General features: G+C 47.1%; 1 protein-coding gene across 9 annotated transcripts in view; it reads right to left on the bottom strand.

Annotated features, from left to right (window-relative positions):
- Positions 1-24728, bottom strand: part of capn15 (calpain 15) — a 316435-nt gene that overhangs the window by 102574 nt on the left and 189133 nt on the right. For 6 of the 9 annotated variants that reach the window (XM_063059439.1, XM_063059442.1, XM_063059437.1 and 3 more), the window contains one exon: positions 1789-3322. In XM_063059439.1, the coding sequence (XP_062915509.1) occupies positions 1789-3322 (1534 nt within the window). Of the gene's footprint in view, positions 1-1788; positions 3323-5844; positions 5949-7227; positions 7391-15620; positions 15728-24728 lie in introns of those variants that run through there. The other 3 variants (XM_063059440.1, XM_063059441.1, XM_063059444.1) reach the window with 3 other exon arrangements.

The following is a 24728-nucleotide window of genomic DNA, read 5'->3' as shown; positions in this document are numbered from 1 at the left end:
ATCTGTTCATTTACAAGTTTATTAGAGGCATAAAGTGTCCACTGTAAATGGTCGGATCTCCCTGTGACCAGCCCTTTCAATTCAACTTCTCGTTCCCATTCCGACACGTCAGTCCATGGCCTCCTCTATTTCCACAGAGGCCAGTCTCAGGTGGAGGAGCCACACCTCATATTCATGGGGGTCTGTGTGGCTCCCAACCTTACAACATGAACACTGATTTTTCTAATTTCCAATAATCTCTCTCCTTCTCTCGTTTGCCATTCCCTATTCTGGTTCCCCTCTCACCCCTTCTCTTCTCCTCACCTGACCATCACCTCCTTCCCCCTTCTCTGTCTTCCATGGTCAGCGTCCTCTCCTTTCAGGTTTCTCTTTCCTTAGCCCTTTACCTGATCCACCTACCACCTCCCAGCATCTTACTACATTCCCTCCCCCAGCCACCTCTCCCCTCACTTGGTCTAACCTCACAGCTGCCACCTTGTACTCCCCCTCCCCCACCACCCCACCTTTTCACTCTGGCTACAAACATCAGAAGTTCTGCAGACGCTGGAAATCCAAAGCAGCTCACGCAAAATGCCGGAGAAATTCGGCAGGTCCGGCAGCACCTATGGAAAACAGTAACAGTCACCGTTTCGGGCCGAGACCCTTCATTAGGACTTCAGTCCCCTTCCTTTGCAGTCTTGAAGAAGGGTCTGGTTACAATGTTCCCTCCAATTTGCAATGACCAGTATGCGCAAAGATCTTGTGCTGTGCAGTTTTTTGCCCAGTGACAACATGTGTGCACTGGATTTTACATAGAGAGGTAATCATTTTAACTGTTATCAAAACACTGTCAATAAGAACTTTGACCTCCTCTGGGTTTGATCATTTTCACTCTCGCTCATCTGCACTCTCACAAAACATACGAAGCAGGCCTGGAGTGGGTAATGAAGGATTTTCCCGCCGCAGCTTTTGCACACCGTCCATATGTGATTTGTTTTCTAAATGATGTTTTAAAAGGTCAAGTTTCAAAATATTTCTTCCCACTTGCAAATTCTCCAGCAACTTTTGCATTGTGACAATACACACAGGTAACACCAGTTTCTCTACTGTACATAAATATTTCTCATAGCTGCACACTCCTGACCTCATGAGCTTTCAGTGTAGCAGTTTCTACTGTATCATTAAGCCATTCCACTTCAAATGAACCAGCTGTTCTTTTGCGCTTCACACCCTTTGCTCTTTGGAATTTGACGTGGTGAATCGACAATTTCTTCAATAAAAACCATATAATAAACCAGTTCTAAAATCTGCAGACAAATCATCACGAACTCCACACTGCCAACAACATCCATATCAGAAACCGGAAAAAGAAATGTGATTGTGTACGATCATGAAATATAATCAACATGCCAACGAGGTAGAGGGTGACAAACTTTTGTGCGCAGTTTAAATTCTTTTGTGCGCGAGTAGCAAAAGATGTGTGCGTCTAGATACTCCCCTCCATAAATGCAACCCACCCTCTCTCTCCCTGCTGATTACCCACAGACCTGGTTCCACCTATCACTCGCCAGCCCTTACCCACACCTCTTTATACTGGTAATCTCTCCCTTTCAGTCCCGGTGAAGTGAATCAGCCTGAAACACTGACTGTTTATTGCCCTCCATAGATGCTGCCTAACCAGCTGAACACCTCCAGCATTGTGGGTGTGTTGCTCTAAATAGTAGATACCCGTTTGGCAAGTTACAAGTGGTCACATATCATGGGGCTATACCTGCAGCAACATACACTCATAGTGAAAAGCAGTTTTACCTCCTGGCAGAACTTCACGATGTTCTCCCACAACTCTTTGGCCTCGCCTTCGTCCGTCTTCCTCCTCGCTTCCACCAGGATGCTTTCCCTTCTCTTCAGTGGCTTTGAGCCCTTCCTCAGGGTTAGGTACTGCTGCGGAGTGTGGCAGGCTGCACAGTGTTTTGCCTTCAGGTCATTGAGGAGAGTACAGGCGGGGCAGGACCACTCGTTGGACTTCTCCCGGGAGGAGGGCGGCAGCACTGGGAAGAGTTTGATGGGCTTCCGCACGGCCGGGGCCCTGCCCCCACACGAGGCGCAGGCTGTGCCACTGGAGCCCCTCTCCGCATTACAGTCCGGGCACCGCGGCCCTCGTTCCGCATGGCCATGCTCTTGGAAACCATGCAGCTTCGAGGTACAGCAGGCAGTGCATTTCTGGACAGCAGTGGGGTTTTTCAGGGTGCACTTTGAGCAAGTCCAGGTGGTGAAGTCTGGACTGGAGGGAGTGAAGGGAGTGAACCGCACTGAATCCCCCGTTAGGTCTATGACGTCTCCACCTTTGCTGGTCCTGCAGGCTTCACATTTCGACACGGCTGCGGAATTAGCCTGGGAGCACGACGCACACTTCCACTGACTGGGCAAAGCCTCCATCTCCTCGTCCAAAACACTCAGCCGCTTGGGGCAAAAAAGTTCCTGGAGCTTTGCAGCAGGTTTCACTTGTCCCTGGGGTGCTCCCCTGGCCACTGGGACAGGGGGGCTGGAGGTAGGTGAGCTGCTGGCTATGGCAGGGGCCTCCGGAGCGGGAGGCTGGAATTTGGCAGCGGGCGGCACCTCCCTGCGGCTTCGTGGCACCGGATTATTCTGGATCAGCGGAGAGAGCGGGCTGACGACCGGTGACCGCGGGCTCTCGGCGTCGGCAGCCGTGCTGCGAATGGGGGACACGTCGGACTCCACCAGGTCGCTGAGCTGCGCTGCCGTCGCCGTCGCCGCCGGGCCTGACGGCAGCTGGAAGCCCGCCGGGGTCACCACCTCAGGCACCACCAGGGCTTCAGGCGGGATCTTGGGCAGAGAGAGCTTGCGGGGCCCTCCGCAGGCCGAGCACGAGTTCGCCGAGGGTGTGTTGTGAAGAGTACAGCGCTGGCAGGCCCAGGCTTTGGAGGCGTCTGGCGTGGCCCCCTCGCTGCAGCCACCGCGGACGTCGCCGTTGACCAGTCTCCCGGCGGCATCCTGTGGGCAGGGGAGGCCGCAGTGTTCCACCGCCGCCGGCAGGCCCTTGGGGTGCCCGTTAGGCGCAGCCGCGGGAGGCGAGAGGGGGGTATGGGCCTGCAAGGAACCGCAGACGTCGCACTGGCTCTTGTTGACAGAATTCCTGAAGGTGCAGCGGGAGCAGGCCCACTGTGGCTCCTCGGTGCTGAGACGGAGAATATCGCTGAAGTCCGGCCTCTCCCGCGGTGCCTCACAGATGGAACACTGCCGCAGCACGCTGGGGTTTAGGAAAGTACAGCGGGTACACGGCCACTCACTCGTTGTTGCCATGGCACCGGGCTCCTGAGAGGGACTGAAGGGAAAAAAGATATACCACAATTAATCAGCTGACTAGAACATCATTAATTATTGTAAAACACTCCTTCCCCACCTTTGTAAGGCACTTGTCAGACTACATCTGGAGTACTGTAAGCAATTGTAGGCCTATATTGTTATAGAGCACTACAGCACAGAATAGGCTTTTTGGCCTATTTAGTCCATGCTAAACTGTTCTTCGGCCTAATCTCATTGACCCACACCTGGACCATACCCCTCCCATCCATGTTCTGGAGGGTGGCAGACTAGCATCATGGTTGGCACAAGGCTTTACAACAGCAGCAATTGCCAGTTGGGGTTTGATTCTGCCACTGTCTGTAAGGAGTTTGTACGTTCTCCTCACGACCCTGTGGGTTTCCTCCGGGTGCTCCGGTTTCATCCCACATTCCAAAGTCGTATGGGTTCAGGTAATTTGTGGGAAAGCTATGTAGGCATCGGAAGCATGATGACACTTGTGGGGCTGCCCCCAGCACATCCTTGGAGTGTGTTGGCCGTTAAAACAAATGACACATTTCACTGTATGTTTCAAAGTACGGGTGACAAATAAAATCTTAATCTCCTGATGAAAGGTCTCAGCCCAAATCATCGGCTGTTTATTCATTTCCAGAAATGCTGCCTGACCTGCTGAGTTCCTCCAGCATTTTGTGTTTGTTGCTCTGGATTTCCAGCATCTGCAGAATCTCTTTTCTTTAATCTCTTATTTACTTACCCAAATAAACTTAAATGCTGTAATCTAACCTCTAACCACCACTATCTAAGAAAAGTTGTGCTGGCATTGGAGGGAGTTCACAGAAGGTTCACGAGAGTGATGCCAGGAACAAAAGGTGTTAATCTGTGAGAAGCATTTTAATGGCCCCGGCCTGTAATCTCGGCTCTGGAGTTTAGAAGAATGAGGGGGAATCTCATTGAAACATATCAAACACTGAAAGACCTAGACAGAGTGAAGTCGAGAGGATGTTTCCAATAGTGGGTGAGTCTAGGACCAGAGGGCACAGCCTCAGAGTAGAAGGACGTCTCTTTAGAACAGAGGTGAGGAGGAATTTCTTTAGCCAGTGGGTGGTGAATCTGTGGAATTCATTGCCACAGATGCCTGTGGAGGCCAAATCATTGGCTATATTTAAAGCAGAGGCTGATAGGTACTTGATTAGTAACGGTATCAAAGGCTATGGAAGAAGGCAGAGGAATGGGGTTGAGAGGGAGATTGAATCAGTCAAGGTTGAATGGCAAAGCAGATTTGATGGTACAAATGGCCTGATTCTCCTCCTATGTCATAAGGTCCTTCAAAAAGCGTTGATATCTGCCATCTCACTTAATCAGCAGCGTGCTTCAACCATGCACATGTTCTATGTTCCAACTCTCTCATGGCTCATTTGCTAAACTTACCAATCCTTCAGGTCATCTGCTGTTTAAGTCTTTCAGAGACACGAGAGACTGCCCATGCAGGACTCTGGAGCAACACACAGGGCGCTGGAGGAGCTCAGCAGGAGAGGAATAAGCAGTCGGCACTACAGGCTGAGAAGCTTCATCAGGACTGACGAAGGGTCTCAGCCCGAAACGTCGCCTGTACTTCCTGCCCTGCTGCATTCCACCAGCAATTTGTGTGCGTTGCTTGAATTCCCAGCATCTGAAGATTTTCTTGTGTAAACCATCAAATCACCCATTTTCTACGTTTCTATGTCTCGTATATACCATATACTTCTGCATGTTCTCAGCTGCCCTCAAGTTAAACACCACAGATTTAATCCACGCCCATGTCTGACCCAGGCCGATTATGTAGTTAAAACATCCTTAGAACACGGTACAAGAAGAGGGATTTTTAAAAATCAACCCAATTTTATGCATAATAGAAGTTAGTTACAAGAATAAATCGTGCAATGTCTTTTATTTCTTACATTCATAGTCTTAAACCCAACGCATCACCAGCACCAGCCTATCTGCCATCAGAGAGGGGTCAGTAACATCATGAAGGATCCCACCCACCCTGCTCAGGGACTGTCTGTCCCACTCCCATCAGGGAGGAGGCTACGTAGCATCCACACCAGGACCACCAGACTCAAAAACAGTTCCTTTCCACAGGCAATCAGGCTGATCAACACCTCCACCCACTAACCCACCCCTCCCCACTACCACTACTTTATCATTTTCTGTCAGAGGATCCTCGACTTCCTAACCGCAAGTCCACAATCTACGCAAATTGGTGATAACATATCCTCCTCGCTGACGATCAACACTGGTGCACCTCAGGGGTGTGTGCTTAGCCAACTGCTCTACTCTCTGTATACACATGACTGTGTGGCTAGGCATAGCTCAAATACCATCTACAAATTTGCTGACGATACAACCATTGTTGACAGAATCTCAGGTGGTGAAGAAAGGGTGTAGGGAGTGAGATATGCCAACTAGTGGAGTGGACCTGCAGCAACGACCTGGCACTCAAAGTCAGTAAGACGAAAGAGCTGATTGTGGACTTCAGGAAGGGTAGGACGAAGGAACACATACCAATCCTCATAGAGGGATCAGAAGTGGAGAGAGTGGGCCGGCTGGTGGCACAATGACATCATCGCCAGACCCGGGAACGGAGGTTCCCGGGTTCGAAACCAGTCGGGTCCGCTCCCAAGTCCGCTTTCCATCCGTGCCAGGTTGAGTGTCAAGATTGCAACTGGACCTCATAAAATAAAGGGAAAATACTGCAAAATGTGTGTAGGGAGTGGCGCGCCACACAGTCTTTCTTGCCATGAAAAAGACATCATCACGGACGGACGGACGCACGCATATGCACACACTCACATGCACGCAGGCAAACACCAACAAAAAAAAGTGGAGAGAGTGAGCAGCTTCAAGTTCCTGGGTGTCAAGATCTCTGAGGATCTAACCTGGTCCCAACATATCAATGTAGTTATAAAGAAGGCAAGACAGAGACTATACTTCATTAGGAGTTTGAAGAGATTTGGCATGTCAACAAATACTCAAAAACTTCTATAGTTGTACTGTACTGACAGGCTGCATCACTGTCTGGTACGGTGGGGCTACTGCACAGGACTGAAAGAAGCTGCAGAAGGTTGTAAATCTAGTCAGCTCCATCTTGGGCACTAGCCTACAAAGTATCCAGGACATCTTCAAGGAGCGGTGTCTCAGAAAGGCAGCGTCCATTATTAAGGACCTCCAGCACCCAGGGCATGCCCTTTTCTCACTGTTAGGAGGTAGGAGGTACAGAGGCCTGAAGGCACACACTCAACGATTCAGGAACAGCTTCTTCCCCTCTGCCATCCCATTCTTAAATGGACATTGAACCCTTGAACACTACCTTACTTTTTTAATATATAGTATTTCTAATTTTTTGCATGATTTTTAACCTATTCAATATACTGTATACGGTAATTGATTTACTTATTATTTTATTTTGTTTTTTCTTCTAGATTATGTATTGCATTGAACTGCTGCTGCTAAGTTAACGAACTTCACGTCACATGCCGGTGATAATAAACCTGATTCTCATTCTGAATGTACAAACACTCCTGTGTCCAGTGTCACCTTATGGACGTACAATCAATCTATGTATATAAGCGAGCGATCTGATGCATTTATATTTATTGTGTTTTTTATTATTGTGGTCTTTACCTTCGCACTCCCAGCACCACTACAGACACATGCCCTGTAGGGCAGTGGTCACTGCCGAGGCACACTACAATCATGGAGGTGCCTCCTCAGCCCACCCAGCCCCTCCCTCTCCAGCAGCTCAAATGGATCCGGTCTTTGACTCTGAGTTTACAGGGAGTCCGAAGCGTTTTCCTCGTTCTGTATTCTGCCGGTGCTGGAATCGAAACTGAACCTGGAGCAGAATCTCCCTGCCGGCCGCTGAAATATTAATCATTGTGAACTTACCCCAGTGTGGCTGTTCTTGGGAAGATATTAAACTACAACTCCAGACTCTCCACTCTCCCAGTGACAGTAACACACACAGATTGGTTTAACCTGAAGGGCAGGAATGAAAACACCATCCAGGATAACTAGTTAAGACACTTCCTGGTTAACCCGTCGGTGAAGCCACCAGTACTCTTTCTGGTTAACTCCTGGATTCCCAGAATGCTGGTCGCATTTCTGACTAAACTTCAAACATTGCGCACATCAGTCTCCTTCCTGAAACCGAGAGGAGGGGAGAGAGCGGGGGAGGGGAGACAGAGAAGAGGAGCTGCAGGGGAAGGGAGGGGTAAGAGCTTGGCAGAGAGTGAGGGGAGGGGGAGGGGGGATAGAGAGAGTAGAAGGGGAGAGAGGGAGTGGGGGAGTGAAGGAGGGAGTATGGGAGATGGGGAAGGGGAGTGGGAGAGAATGGGGGAAGGGGAGAGGGAGGTAAGAGAAAGGCAGAGAGGGGGAAGTAGAGGGAGAGGGGAGAAGGGGAGAGAAGGGAGAGAAGAGGAGGGAGAGGAGAGGGGGGAGAGGGGAGAGGGGAGAGGGGAGAGGGGAGAGGGGAGAGGGGAGAGGGGAGAGAGGGGAGGGGAGAGGGGGAGAGAGGGGAGAGGGGGAGAGAGGGGAGGGGGAGAGAGGGGAGGGGAGGGGAGAGGGGGAGAGGAGAGGGGGAGGGGAGGGGAGAGAGGGGAGGGGAGGGGAGGGGAGAGAGGGGAGGGGAGGGGAGGGGAGAGAGGGGAGGGGAGGGGAGGGGAGGGAGGGGAGAGAGGGGAGAGGAGAGAGGGGAGAGGAGAGAGGGGAGGGGAGAGAGGGGAGGGGAGAGGAGAGAGGGGAGGGGAGAGGAGGGGAGGGGAGGGGAGGGGAGAGAGGGGAGAGGAGAGAGGGGAGGGGAGAGGAGGGGAGAGAGGGGAGGGGAGAGGAGGGGAGAGAGGGGAGGGGAGAGGGGAGGGGAGAGAGGGGAGGGGAGAGGGGGAAGGGAGAGAGGGGAGGGGAGGGAAGGGGAGAGAGGGGAGGGGAGGGAAGGGGAGAGAGGGGAGGGGTGAGGGAAGGGGAGAGAGGGGAGGGGGTGAGGGGAAGGGAGAGAGGGGAGGGGAGGGGGGAGGGGAGAGAGGGGAGGGGAGGGGAGAGAGGGGAAGAGATGAGAGAGGAGAGGAGAGGATGAGATGGGAGGGAGAGAGTGGAGGGGGTGAGGGGAAGGGGAGAGAGGGGAGGGGCAGAGAGGGGGATAGAGAGAGTAGGAGGGAGTAGGGAGACAGGGGGAGGGGAGGGGAGAGGGAGGTAAGAGAAGAGGAAAGGAGGGGAAGGGGAGAAAGTGGGAGAGGGAGAAAGAGAGTAGGGGGATAGAGAGGGAGTTGAACCCCAATCTTACAACAGGGGCTGTAAAGTGTTCCACTAACTGATAAGCTGCTGTGCTGCATCCTGGTATCTGACGTGGTTAGATGAGGGAGAAAGATTGCAACGTATCAGATCTGGATAGTGAACGTGGAGTAGATGTGCCAGCTTGTGACATAATCTAAAAGTGGGTGGCCATCTAGTTAAAACTGGCAAGAGACGATTACATTCTACCAAATGATCACGAGTCTTTGGAACTTCATTCTTTTTAGGTGTTAGAAGCAGGTCTTTGAGCTTTTTTAAGGCCTGATAAGTGGGTGAAAGATTGTGTGGATGAGCATTGATCTGAATCAGGTTTGACATCCCTGACAGACAGTATGACATGATATGTGCTGTCTTGTAGCAGCAGTGCTCACTTGCAAAGTGAAATACAAAAAAGTAATGCAAAAAGAGATCAAAATAATGAGGTAGCATTCATAAACCATTCAGAAATCTGATGGCAGAGGGGAAGAAGCTGATCCTAAAATATTGAGCGAGTGCTTTCAGGCTCCTGAACCTCCACCTTGATTTTAGCAATGAGACAATCATATGTCTTGAGCGGAGAGGTTGGATGCTGTCACCCTGAGGCACTGCATTTTGAAGATGGCCTCGATGCTGGGAGGCTGGTGTCCATGATGGAGCTGGACAAGCTTCCAACCCTCTGCTGCTTTTTCCAATCCTGTGCAGACGGCGATACAACCAGTCAGAATGTTCTACATGGTATTTCTGTAGAAACCTGATAGTCTTTGGTGACATGTCAGATCTCCATAACGAAAACCAATTTTCCCCGGGATCAATAAACTATGACTACGACTAACTGCATCAACATGTTGGCCCAGGATAGATATTTAGAGATGTTGACACCCATGTAGAAACTGTTCACTTTTTCCACTGAAACACACAAAAAATGCTGGAGGAACTCAGCAGGCCAGGAGCCTCTACCCACGTTATGGGTCAAGAACCTTCACCGAGACTGGGAAAAAACTATGAGAAGTCAGAGTAAGAAGGTGGGGGGAGGGGAGGAAGGTGATAGGGGAAAACAGGAGAGCGGGAGGGGGTGAAGTAAAGTTTGGTGAAAGAGATCAAGGGCTGGAAAAGCGGGAATCTGAGAGGAGAGGACAGAAAGGGAAGCGGGGTGAGCAGCAGCGGGAGGTGACAGACAGGTAAGGAGATAAAGTGAGAGAGGGAAATGGGAATGATAAATGGTGAAGTGGTGAGGGGGGTAGACATTACTGAAAGAAGATAAGGTGAGAGAGGGAAATGGGAATGATAAATGGTGAAGTGGTGGGGGGGGTAGACATTACTGGAAGTTCTAGAAATTGAAGTTCATGCCATCAGGTTGGAGGCTGCTCATTCTTTTCCACTGCTGAACCCTGAGTGAGGACTGGTGTGTGTTTTACCGACACCCCTTTTCTTAGTCTTATTGACGTTGAGTGCAAGGTTGTCATTGCGACACCACTCAAGCAGCTGATCTACCTTGCTCCTGTTTTATCATGGTTTACCGGAATGGCAGCAGGCTTGAACGGCCTATTTCTGAACCTCAGATGCACGTTGCATGTGAATCAGAGAGTCCATATTTCAAGGAGGTTTGAGGAGATCTGGTATCGCACCAAAGACTCCAGCAGATTTCTACATACCATGGAGAGTGTTCTGACTGTTTGCATCACTGACTGGAGTGGAGAGGCACAGGATTGGAAAGCTGCAGAAGGTTGTAAACTCAGCCAGCTTCACCATGGGCACTGGCCTCCCAGCATTATGGACATCTTTAACAGGTGATGCCACAAAAAGGCGGCGTCCATCATTAAGGACCCCCATCACCCAGGAAATGTCCTCTTCTCATTGCTACCATCAGGGAGGAGGTACAGGAGCCTGAAGACACATATTAAATGTTTCGGGAACAGCTTCTTCCCCTCCACCATCAGATTTCTGAATGGACGATGAACCCATGAACACTACCTCAGTATTTTTGCTCCTTTTTGCACACCTTATTTAATTAAATGTTTAAAATATTTCTTAGAGTCATAGAAAAGTACATGACACTGCCTATCTAGTCTGCAGCAAACCATTTAAGCTGCCTATTCCCATCGACCTGCACCCAGACCATTGCTCTCCCTATCCCTCCCATCCATGTACCTATCCAAACGCCTCTTAAACGTTGAAATCGAGCTCGCGTGCACCACCTGCGCTGACAGCTCGTTCAACACTCTTGATTGTATGTTATAGCAATTACCTTATTACAGAAACATAGAAACATAGAAAATAGGTACAGGAGTAGGCCATTTGGCCCTTCGAGCCTGCACCGCCATTTATTATGATCATGGCTGATCATCCAACTCAGAACCCTGCACCAGCCTTCCCTCCATACCCTCTGATCCCCGTAGCCACAAGGGCCATATCTAACTCCCTCTTAAATATAGCCAATGAACTGGCCTCAACTGTTTCCTGTGGCAGAGAATTCCACAGATTCACCACTCTCTATGTGAAGAAGTTTTTCCTAATCTCAGTCCTAAAAGGCTTCCCCTTTATCCTCAAACTGTGACCCCTCGTTCTGGACTTCCCCAACATCGGGAACAATTTTCCTGCATCTAGCCTGTCCAATCCCTTTAGGATTTTATACGTTTCAATCAGATCCCCCCTCAATCTTCTAAATTCCAACGAGTACAAGCCCAGTTCATCCAGTCTTTCTTCATATGAAAGTCCTGCCATCCCAGGAATCAATCTGGTGAAGCTTCTTTGTACTCCCTCTATGGCAAGGATGTCTTTCCTCAGATTAGGGGACCAAAACTGCACACAATACTCCAGGTGTGGTCTCACCAAGGCCTTGTACAACTGCAGTAGTACCTCCCTGCTCCTGTACTCGAATCCTCTCGCTATAAATGCCAGCATACCATTCGCCTTTTTCACCGCCTGCTGTACCTGCATGCCCACTTTCAAAGCCTGGTGTATAATGACACCCAGGTCTCGTTGCACCTCCCCTTTTCCTAATCGGCCACCATTCAGATAATAATCTGTTTTCCTATTTTTGCCACCAAAGTGGATAACTTCACATTTATCCACATTAAATTGCATCTGCCATGAATAGTTTAAAGTTCTTTCTGTATTGCACTGTACTGCTGCTGCAAAACGGCATATGTCAGAAATATTAAATGTGATTCTGATTCTGAATCAATTTTAAATGCAGACAATTGTCTTGAAGTATTTCCTAGGGTGTACAATTGAACATTTGCTCAGAGCGGCAAAGCAGTGCCACTTGCTTCCGATAACGCACTCCTCGCTCAAATAAAGAGGCAGCTAGCGCTAAACATTTATCCAGAGTCATAGTTCAATTATGATTTTAAAGACTTTTATAATAAAGCCAACAGTAAAAATAAATAAAGCAACACACACAAAATGCTGGACAGCTCAGCAGGCCAGGCAGTATCTATGGGAAAAAGTATAGTCGACGTGTTGGGCTGAAGCCCTTCGGCAGGACTGGAAAGGAAGGGGCGAGGAGTCAGAACAAGAAGGTGGGGGAGAGGAAGGACTACAAGCTGGAAGGTGATAGTGAGACCAGGTGAGGGGGAAGAGGCTGAAGTAAGAAGCTGGGAGGTGATAGGTGGAAGAGCCAAAGGGCTGAAGAAGAAGGAACCTGATAGGAGAGGAGAGTGGACCATGGGAGAAAGGGAAGGAGGGAACCAGAGGGAGGTGAAGAGAAGGAGTGAGGGGACAGAAAAAGAGAAGAAGGGAAGTAAAATTTAGACGCTGGAGCAATATAGGTTGTGTGCCTGCAGAGTGGATCATCCCTGTAGTATAGGTGTTTCGGTCTGAAGTGCAGTATTTGGAATTCTGTGAAGCACTAGGATAGGTACGTGGAGGGTCACAGCCCTGAGGGACACAGGCTGAAGGCAGGAAGTTGGAACTAGCTCTGTGGTCGGTGCGACTGGTTGAGCTGAATTGCTTATATCCCTGCTGTGTTGCTCCGTGACTCTATGAGGCCCCAAGAACATTGTAAATCATCTAACTCTAATTTTCAGTTCTGCCCCTGGCCCAGGCTGTTGTCCCCACAAGCTTCAAGATCGCCACCATCGTGCCAGTGCCGAAGCATTCCACTGCCACGGGCCTGAATGACTTCCGTCCAGTTGCACTCACCCCCGTCACTGCAAAGTGCTTTGAGAGACTGGTTCTATCACATCTGAAATCCTGTCTGCCCACTACCCTGGACCCCCATCAATTTGCCTATCGCACCAACAGGTCAACAGAGGACGCCATCTCCATGGCACTTCACTCTGCCCTGACCCACCTGGACAGCCACAACTCTTACATCAGAATGCTGTTCATTGACTTTAGTTCAACATTCAATACTGTGATCCCCTCCAAGCTGATCGCCAAACTTCACCAGCTTGGTATCAGCTCATCCCTCTGCAATTGGACCTTGGGACTTTCTGACTAACAGACCCCAATCAGTTAAGTTTGACAACCTCTCCCCCACTCTCACCCTGAACACCGGCGTGCCTCAAGGCTGTGTGCTGAGCCCTCTTCTGTACTCCCTTTTCACCTATGACTGCTTTCCTGTACATGGTTCTAACTCCATAATCAAGTTCGCAGACGACACCACGGTGGTTGGCTTGATCAGAGGGGATGACGAGACGGCCTACAGGGATGAGGTCCAGCACCTGGCCGCATGGTGTGCTGACAAAAACCTGGCCCTTAACAACCGGAAGACCAAGAAGATCAGTGTGGACTTCAGGCATGCTAGGAGCCACACTCACACCCCCATCTACATCAACGGAGCTGCAGTGGAGCGTATATCAAGCTTCAAATTCCTTGGTGTCCACATTTCCAAGGATCTCACCTGGTCCCTGAACTCCTCCATCCTGATCAAAAAGATGCAACAGTGCCTTTATTTCCTGCAGAGCATCAAGAAAGCTCACCTCTGTCCCAGGATACTGACGGACTTTTACCGCTGTACCATTGAGAGCATACTCACCAACTGCATCTCAGTGTGGTATGGCAATTGTCCCATATCAGACTGCAAAGCACTCCAGCATGTGGTGAAAACTGCCCAGCGCATTATCAACACCCAATTGCCCACCATTGAGAACATCTACCATAAACGCTGCCTGGGCAGGGCGAAAAGTATTATCAAGGATGCATCTCACCCTAACCATGGACTTTTTACTCTCCTCCCATCTGGTAGGCACTACAGGAGCCTCCGCTCCCACACCAGCAGGCACAGGAAGAGCTTCTTCCCTGAGGCTGTGACCCTGCTGAACCTCACATCACAGTGCTAAGCAATATTGCAACCATATTTATATTTGTGTGCTGTAGCACTTACCTTTTATTCGCAGTTATTTTGTAAATAACACTATTCTTTGCATTTCATTTGCTTTGTATCTGTACTCGGCACAATGACAATAAAGTTGAATCTAATCTAATCTAATTGAGAGCAAACACGAGGAATTCTGCAGACGCTGGAAATTCAAGCAACACGCATCAAAGTTGCTGGTGAACGCAGCAGGACAGGCAGCATCTCTAGGAAGAGGTGCAGTCGATGTTTCAGGCCGAGACCCTTCGTCAGGACTAACTGAAGGAAGAGCTAGTAAGAGATTTGAAAGTGGGAGGGGGAGTGGGAGATCTGAAATGATAGGAGAAGACAGGAGGGGGAGGGATGGAGCCAAGAGCTGGACAGGTGATTGGCAAAAGGGATATGAGAGGATCATGGGACAGGAGGCCCAGGGAGAAGGAAAAGGGGGAGGGAAAACCCAGAGGATGGGCAAGGGGTACAGTGAGAGGGACAGAGGGAGAAAAAGGAGAGAGAGAGAAAGAATGTGTGTATATGAATAAATAACAGATGGGGTACAAGGGGGAGGAGGGGCAATAGCAGAAGTTTGAGAAGTCAATGTTCATGGCTTCTACATCCTTCCCCTAATAAGGTAACTAGAATTGAACACAATACTCCAAGTACAAACAAGAGATTCTGTGGATGCCGAAAGTCCAGAGCGACACACACAAAATGTTGGAGGAACTCAGCAGGTCAGGCAGCATCTGAATAATAGGCATCTGTTAGTCTTGCGAGACCATGGATCTGCGCCTGGAAAGTCTTCACTCTCCAGGGCGCAGGCCTGGGCAAGGTTGTATGGAAGACCGGCAGTTGCCCATGCTGCAAGTCTCCCCTCTCCACGACACCAATGTTGTCCAAGGGAAGGGCATTAGGACCCATACAGCTTGGCACCAGTGTCGTCACAGAGCAATGTGTGATCAAGTGCCTTGCTCAAGGACATAACACGTTCTCTCGGCTGAGGCTCAAACTCACGACCTTCAGGTAGCTAGTCCAATGCCTTAACCACTTGGCCAAGTGCCCACATCTATGGCAGCATCTATGGAAATGAAAAAACAGTCAATGTTTCAGGCCGAGACCCTTCCTTTTCAGTCCTGATGAAGGGTCTCAGCCCTAAACGTCAACTATTTACTTATTTCCATGTAAGTACCTGACCTGCTAAGTTCCTCCAATATTTTGTGTGTAACCATACTGCTAATGTGGTCTAATCAGATTTATAGAGCTGTAACACTACCTCATGGTTCTTGAACTCAATCCTCCAACTAACAAAGGCCAACATCCCATACACTTTATTAACCACCTGGACATGAGTACGCTTTGCTCTGAAGTGTACAACATCCCATACACTTCACAAGAAACCCCTTAATACAATCAATACACAGTGTAACACACTTCAGGGGAAGTGTGCACCAGACTCACGAAGGTGCACCTCTCGCAGAGTCTGGGTGTCAGGGTCACAACGTACAGCTCAAACTCCCTTTGGAATGTAAATGACAAGGTGTTCTGATCCTGTACACGGGATTTCTTTTTCCATAACTTCCAACATCCCCTATTCTTCTACACATTTTATACTCTGTTCGAGTCGATAATCGTATTCAAATGGCCACCTACTTTCCCCAAGATTACAACAGGATAAAAGCCTTTTAAATGTTCCATATTGCATCAGCTTCAGATAAATACTTACTGTGTTATTGCCTGGGTACTAACACAGGCTCCAGACATACAGTTGTCACTCAATCAGCATTAACTCATCATTGTGCATTTACAGATGGCACAGAGGAGAGTATTCTGACTGGCCTGATGTGGAAACAGCAAAGCCCAGGGATGGAAAAATCTACAAAAATTGGTGAATACAGCCCAGCCGATGACAGGAAAGCCCTCCCACCATTCAGCATATTTACATGGAACACTGCCACAAGAAAGCACCATTCATTATCAAGGACCCCCACCATCCAGACTATGCTCTCATTATAACCATCAGGTAGGAGGTACAGGAGGCACAGGACCCACACTACTAGGTTCAGGAACAGTTTTACCCTTCAAAGATCAGGCTCCTGAACCAGTGTGGATAACTTCACTCTCTCTAACTCTGAACTGATTCCACAAGCTCTGGACTCACTTTCCAGGTCTCGACAACTCGCGTTCTCAAAGCTATCTGCACGGTTTGGCTTCTCTTGCACCATGGTTGTTTGCAGGTCACAGTTTGTGCAGTTTTTCATTGATTCTATTGTATTTCTTTGTTCTGCTGCAAATGCCTACAAGAAAATGAATCTCAGGGCTGTATATGGTGACATATACGCACGTTGATAATAAATTTATTTTGAACACCAAAGTACTTTTGCCCAATTCACCCGGTGCAAAGACAAAGGACAAAAGGAATGAACTATTCATTGTCTATTGCACTCAGCTTAGAACACACTGAGGAATTGCCGTGGCCTGAAATGCTGACTGTGTTGCTCAGGATTTCCAGCATCTGCAGAATCTTATCTTGGACAAGCAGATTGTTCTGTTTGACTACATGTTCACAGCAGCTACACTTCAGTGGTGTTTCTGAGCTATCAGGTGTGGCACACAATCACACAGTATGAGTTAGTACACATTCAAGGCACATCCTTGTCCAGTGTTTACATTTAGATAAAGAGCTTCCCGTTCCAGAGTAATCACAGAAATACTGGTCTATGCACTCAGTGGCCACTTTATTAGCTACACCTCATTAATGCAAATATCTCATTGGCCAATCATGTGGCAGCAACCCAATGCATTAAAGCATGCAGACATGGTCAAGAGGTTCAGTTGTTGCTCAGACCAAACATCAGAATGGGTAAGAAATGTGATCCAAGTGACTTTGACCATGGAATGTTTGTTGGTGCCAGACAGGGTGGTTTGAGTATCTCAATAACTGCTGATCTCCTGGGATTTTCACATATAACAGTCTCTAGGGCAGGGGTTCCCAATCTTTTGTTATGCCATGGACCAATACCATTAACAGAGGGTTTCATGGACCCAGGTTGTGACCCCGGGTCTAGAATTTACAGAGAATGGTGTGAGAAATTAAAAAAAAACACCCTGGGAGCAGTAATTCTGTGGGCAAAAATACCTTGTAAATAACAGAGGTCAGAGGAGAATGGCCAGACTGGTTCAAGCTGACAGGAAGGTGACAGTAACTCAAATAACCACGATTACAACAGTGGTGTGCAGAAGAGTATCTCTTAATGTATAAAACACTGAACCTTGAAGTGGAAGTCTTGGTGGAGACTGAAACCATCTTGAAGATCTCCCAGCGTCTTAGCATCCTAACAGGCTTTATAAGGCATTGGTCAGACCACACTTGGAATAGGGTGAACAATCCTGGGCCCCTGATCAAGGAAAGGATGTGCTGACATTGGAGAGGATCCAGAGGACGTTCACAAGAATGATTCTGCAAAGAAAGGATTAATATACAAGGAGCATTGATGGCTCTGGGGCTGTACTCGTTGGAGTTTAGAAGAATGAGGGGGGGATCTCATTGTAACCTATTGAATATTGAAAGGCCTAGACAGAGTGGATGTGGAGAGGATGTTTCCTGTAATGGGGGAGTCTAGGACCAGAGGGCAGAGCCTCAGAATAGAGGAACGTCCCTTTAAAATAGAAATGAGGAGGAATTTCTTTAACCAGAGGGTGGTGAATCTATGGAATTCATTGCTTAGATCAGTAATTCCCAATGGGGGGACAGTACCTAAGGGGGCTTTAGGGGAAATAGAGGTTGTTGGAAGGGCATTCAAGATACTAGGGGGGGTGGGAGTGGTAAGTGGCACTCTAAGTTGAGGAACGAGACCTGACTGACTGTTAGTAAAGCAGGCGCTTCCAAAAAAAAGGATGGGGCATGAGGCACTGGAACACAAGAAAAACCATAGTTCAACAGATGGCAAGCACTCGTCATCACAACAGGTCTGAAACTCAGCAATCTCATCCGACCTTACCAACCAAACAGACATTATTGGGTATGCATAAATTAGCAACCGGGGGCCCAACAGTTCCCCTTGACTCATGGTACAGAACGAGTTTATGCAATTTAACAGTTGGCAACTCAAGAACACCCTCTTAACTTTCTCAAAAGATCTATAGAAAACAGGTTGTCCAATGACACAGCGCTGGCCGGAACCAAATGGGGAAATAGAGCCAACCAGCAAACTCGCCGACCCCGAGGATTCCTCGAGAGGTTCAAAGCGATCTCTGTTTCATATATGCAGTTAAGAACCATCTTTGGGGATTATGAGACCTTATGTGATCGGTCAATCGTGCTATCTGGGTTAGTATAAAGGCAGCTTGCCAAACACCAGCTCTATCCCTTGGTGTGATATTTGATTCCACCTTTAAGTTTGACAAGCAAGTTAATGCAGTATTAAAAGCCAGTTTTTTCCAGCTTCGCACTATGGCCAAAATCAAGCAGTTTCTCTCTTTCAAAGATCTCGAGAAAGTCATCCACACTCTTATATCCTCCCACTTGGACTACTCCAATTCCCTGTATACTGGGATTAGGCAGTCGTCCCTGTCCCGTTTGCAACTAGTCCAGAACGCCGCAGCTAGGCTCCTGACAGGTGCCCGGAAGAGGGACCATATTACTCCTGTCCTGGCCTCCCTCCACTGGCTGCCAGTACGGTTCGGGATTGATTTTAAGATTCTCCTGTTTGTTTATAAAGCCCTAAATGGGCTGGCCCCCCCCTTATATCACAGACTTTCTAATCCCTTATTCTACTTCCAGGTCCCTCAGGTCGGCTGACTTGGAGCTCCTGGCTGTCCCATGATTTAAACTTAAGCTCAGGGGTGGCCGTGCCTTTGCTGTTGTAGCCCCTAGACTGTGGAACAGCATTCCCCTCCCTATCAGATCTGCCCCCTCCATTGACTCTTTTAAATCCAGGCTCAAATCTTACTTTTATTCACCAGCGTTTGAATCCCCTTGGTGTGGCTGATTTTTGGCTTGTGCCTAGACCCTTGTGTTGTTTCTTTTGTGCCTATAAGCTGTTTGCCTTGTTGGTTATGTCTGTGTTTCTTGCTCTGATCTGTACAGCACTTTGGTCAACGTGGGTTGTTTTTAAATGTGCTATATAAATAAATTTGACTTGACTTGACTTGACTTGACTATCCCGACTAACATTCAAAATCTAATCTGAATCCTTGTCAACATAATTTTCGCCGTTGTGATCATCTTCATCTTCCCCTCGCCATTCTTTTGCCTGCCGCTACCATCATTCCCTCTGCGTCAACTCACTGCCATTGTCACCATTCAGTTGGCATTCCCAGTTTGTGTTAATTTTTAATTTTAATTTAGCCCCATTAATGATGGATAAATACGTTTGGCACGATCTCTAAGAAGCTGAAGGCGGTGAAGCCTTGAATTCTAATCCTGCTAGGAAACAGAAACTATAGGAAGTATATCAATGCAATGTTACATACCTGGAGTACAGTTTTATTCTCTTCCCATCACATCAGCACCGCCTCATCTGTCTTATTTGTAATACTGTACTGTCTAATGAAGCCATGAAGCCATAAAGATCTCAGCAACACTTCCAGAAAAGACACCCTGCAAAGTCTACTTACGGTATCACTCAGTTCCAGATGACAAAAGAAACATTTGAAAAGCGTTGCACACTCGAGTCATTTGCCAAGAAAGCTAAAAATTACCTCGATAGTGGTCTCACTGCTTCTTATAACATTTCCAAAATGATAGTAAAGTGTGTAAAATCTCATACGATTGGTGAAAGGTTAATAATGCCTGCCGTAACAGACATGCTCATCGCTGTTCTCAAAATGAACACCAGTATTTTAAAATCAATTCCTCTGAGTAATAACTCTGTAGCTCGTCGTATTGACGAATTGAGAGAAGACATTGAGCATCAACTATGCTCAGAGCTACAAAAATCAGAATTTGGGAAACAACTGGATGAGTCAACTGTGTGAGACAATGAGGCATTGCTAATGGCATTTGTACAGTTTATCAAAAATAGAAAAGTTTATGAGGAGGTTCTCTTTTGTAAAAATTTAAAACAAACACCAACAGAGAATCAATCTACAATGAGCTCAAACTGTATACTGAGGATAAAAGTATTCTGATTAAGAACATGATTTCTTGTGCAATAGATGGAGCACCATATATAACAGGTCGCCATGCTGGTTTAGTGGCATTTATGAAAAAAGAAATTCCAAGTCTGTTTGCAATCCATTATGTAATTCATCATCAATATCTCACAGCCAAAAACCTCAGCCAGTGATTTTTTTCAAGCATGAGTCTTGTAAAATCTGCTATCAACAAAATTAAAGCTCATCCATTAAATAGCAGAATATTTTGTCAGTTGTGCCAAGATAACAATGAGGAGTTTGAACTCTTGCTTCTTCATACTGAATTGCGCTGGCTGTCAAAAGGCTGCTGCTTAAAATGTTAACACGAGGAGTTCTGCAGATGCTGGAAATGCAAGCAACACACATCAAAGTTGCTGGTGGACGCAGCTCTTACTAGCTCTTCTTTCAGTTAGTCCTGATGAAGGGTCTCGGCCTGAAACATCAACTGTACCTCTTCCTATAGATGCTGCCTGGCCTGCTGTGTTCACCAGCAACTTTGATGATGTGTGTTGCTTCAAATGTTTCTTTAATCTTTTTGACACTGTGGTTGAACTTTGCTCGAAGTCAACAAGAGCATGGGAAACAGGATTGAACTTTTACATGGAGATGTGGCATACTGAGCCAAACTGTACAACAAAATGAACATTCTAAATATGAAACTGCAGGGTGAGAATTTCAATTTAATCCAGGCAAAAAGTGCAGTGTCCACTTTTATTGGAAAATTGGAAATATATAAGCAAAGCATTGAGAGAAGAATGTTCTCACAGTTTCCCTGCATGGAAAGTATGGCAATCACTTTCACAGACAGTGATTTGCAAGAGTACTGCTTATACCTGCAGTCACTGAAGAAGGATTTTCAGAATCAAGGATTTGAACAACTTGGATATTCTGGACTGGGTAACTAACTCATTGTAAGGTGGAAAAACAGGAAGAGAACTTGCAAGAAGAAATTAATGAAATTCAGAATAATGAAGAAGCAAAAACACCGACTTTTGTGGTATGTGGCTACACTGTCATACCAAGTTTCCCGGTCTTTGGAGAAGAGCAGAATTGCTCTTCATTGCATTTCCATCCTCCTACCTTGTTGAAAGAGGCTTCAGTGCAGTGAACCACATACTCACAATAAACAGAAAGCACTTGGACATTGTTACGTGCAGGGATTTGAGACTATGCCAGCACAGCTTGAACCAGATATTTCAACTCTTGTCAAAAACCATCAAGCTGAAGGATCACATTGATATCGAAGCTGCTGTACAGCACACAGGTACTGTGTAAGCTAGGTTTGAAGAAAAATTAAAATTTAAAGCAGTGTTATTTTTTTCATGTTAGCATATGGTAGACATGTTTCTACACTATGGGGGTGCCGAAAAGTATATTGTGCCTAAGAGAGATGTTGGCAAGTATGAAGGTACTTTAGGGGGTACTGGGTTAAAAAAGGTTGGGAAACACTGCCAGAGATGCTTGAGGGGTCAAGTCATTGGGTATATTTAAAGCAGAGGGTGCTAGGTTCTTCATTAGTGAGGGTGTCACAGGTGATGGGGAGAAGGCAAGGGAATGGGGTTGAGAGGGATGATAAATCGGATGTGAAGAATGACAGGGCAGACTCAATGGACCGAATGGCCTCATTCTGCTCCTTTGCCTTACGGATCAGTTGATCATTAACAATTTTTTCCCAGTTCAATGAAACAAGACCGTTCATCGGAAATAAGAAAGAATGGTTTTATTGATGTTTTTATCTATCTATTGATAGATACAGAGCAGAGCAGGCTGTTCTTGACCAATGAGCCACACTGTCCTCTCCTACTTAACCCTAGCCTAATCACAGGGCAACTTACAATGACTGCAGGAGGAAACTGGACACTCAGAGGAAACACATGCATTCAAGGGGAGGGACATACAAACTCCTTACAGAAGGTGTCGGAATTCAACTTCGAACTGTAATAGCGTCACGCAGACCGCTAACCTAAAGTGGGTTTTGGTCCCATCAAGATGCTGGATGAACTTGTGATGATGCTGCGAGATCTGTCCTCAACCTGAACGGGCAGCTAGTGCCTCAAATCCTCCAGGTGCTCCAGTTTCCTCTCACAGTCCAAAGACCTATAGCTCAGTGGGTTAATAGGTCCTTGCAAATTGCCCCATGATTAGGCTAGGGTTAAATTGGACGGCAGCTGGGTGGTGCAGCTCAAAGAACCAGAAGTGGCTGCCCGGGCTGTATCTCCAAATTAAATAAATAAAAATTAAATTTAATGTATCACGGCTTATGCAGAAGTAATTTATGAAAGCAACAAATTAATAAACAGGCCCAAAGGGGAATCAGAGCTGAACAGAATGATTTAGTCGTGACCTTTTGAAATCCAGTTTGATTAAACAACAGTCTTTGATTACATAATTGTCATTCTAATTCTCCATTTCCTACTTCCATCAATTTGCAGCGACGATTAATTTATGGGATGTGGGTCCCCGAACAGCACAAGTACATTAATTGAATGAGGAGTGAACACCTTTTGGTATTCAGAGATATAAATATGTAACAAGTTATAATGTATTACACTGCTCCCAACTTGTGTGAAATACAATAGAGCACATTAATGTATTTCTACAGTGACAACTGCTCGGCAACTGAGGTATTTCCAGATGATGGCAATGGGAACTCCAACAACATCTAATTCAGTAAAACATCCCAAAGCTTTTCACAGGAGCGTCAGCAAGCAAGTTTAAAACCAAGACTCATCAAGTAATATTATCACCAAACAACGTCTTGGTCAGATACACACAGTGGTCACCATATTAGCTACCTCCTGTATCTAATAAAGTGGCCACTGAGTGTATGTTCATGGTCTTCTGCGGCTGTAGCCCAAACGTCAACACGTGGTTACTTGAGTTACTGTCGCCTTCCTGTCAGCTTGAACCAGTCTGGACATTCTCCACTGACCTCTCTCATTAACGAGGCATTTTCACCCATAAAAATGCCATTCACTGAACGTTTTTTATTTCTCACACCATTCTCTGTAAACTCTACAGTCTGTTGTGTGTGAAAATCCCAGATCAGCAGTTTCTGAGATACACAAACCACCCCATCTGGCACCAACAACCAAAGTCACTTTGACTACATTCCTTCCCCATTCCGACGTTGGTCTGAACAACTGAACCTCTTGACTACGTCTGTGTGCATTTACACATTGAGTTGCTGTCATATGATTGGCTGATTAGATATTTGCACTAATGAGCAGATGTACAGGTGTACCTAATAAAGTGGCCACTGAGGGTAGCTAAGGTTGAAGGTATAAGGATAGGGTTTAAAAAGGATGCAGAAGTTTAGATTAGGTTTCAGATCTAAAACATTAGATTATCCTTATCTGTCATGTGTACATTGAAACTCAAAACAAACAGTGAAATACATTGTTTGTGTCAAATCAAATCAGGCTGCAAGTCTCACTCTGCTTCCAGTGCCAACCTAGCAAGCCGACTATTTGCTGACCGCCAGTCCTAATCGGAGTGTGGGACAAAATGGAACCCATGTGGCCACGGGGAGTGAATGTATAAACTCTTTACAGATGGGGCAGTAATTGGGCCCCAGTCGGTGATCGCTAGTGTGGTTATGTGTTACGCTAGCTACTAAGCTATCGTGCCAGCCAAAGCTTCTCACAAAAACATTACAACATAGAACACAGAACATAACAGCCCACAATGGCATGCTTATCTTTTAACCCAATCTAACATCATCTAATCTTTCCCTTCTACAAAGTCCTTCATTTTTCTTTCACCCACGTGCCCATCTAAATGTCCCAAATGCGTCTGCCTTTACCACTATCCCTGGCAGTGCATTCCATCTGTAAAAAACTACCTCCAACCATGCCCCCCCCCCCCACCGTATACTTTCCTCCAATCACCTTAAAATTATGCTCCTTTGTATCAGCCATTTCTGCCCTGGGAAAAAGTCTCTGGCTGTCCACTTGATCAATGACTCTATACGTGATGGTCTTATGGAATCCCTCGCAAATGATAATGTATCCACATCAACCCTGCGCGCTTGGCAGGAGTGTGTCAATTTCAAGGCGCCGGTGAGGTTCATGCTGGGTTGAAAGGGCTGGCAGCTGCAGCTATTCGAGTCCCATCGGCAGTATGGAGCTCCACGTCAAGCTCCAATTAAACAAATGTCTTGTCGATTTGCCTTTTGAATCTGGGAGCATTTCCTGAACCAGGCTCCCTGCGCCAGCGTTTATTCTGCCTGCAGCCAAACAAAGCGCGCAAATTCATGCAACCGAGCATCGAAAAGCCGTGACCGGGAACAGTAAAACACCAGACGGCTGCGAAAGGACGAGGAATTAAAAGAGAACTAATCAAGTGCATCAGTCCTTGCTGTTATAAGTTTTAAATACACATTTTGTTTATCCCTCCAAGGTATGCAGCAATACGTCTGCACTGCGACACTGACTGAGCCGAGCTCTTCACTCGCTACTCCAAGATACTGGTAGAGGAGCCATTGGTAGAAACCTTCCAGAATGTTCCTCCACAGTTCCAGGAACACCAATATCCCCCACTCTATTCAAAATCAACTGACACTGGCATATACTGTAGAAATAGAGCAGTACAGCACAGTACAGTCCCTCTTAACCTGGTTCAAGATCAGTCTAACCCTCCCTCCCACATAACCCTCCATTTTTCCATCATCCACGTGCCTATCTAAGACTTTCTT

This window comes from Mobula hypostoma, chromosome 9 (assembly GCF_963921235.1).
Source record: "Mobula hypostoma chromosome 9, sMobHyp1.1, whole genome shotgun sequence".
In the NCBI taxonomy this organism is placed as follows: domain Eukaryota; kingdom Metazoa; phylum Chordata; class Chondrichthyes; order Myliobatiformes; family Myliobatidae; genus Mobula; species Mobula hypostoma.
This window is presented reverse-complemented; position numbering and strand designations above follow the sequence as displayed.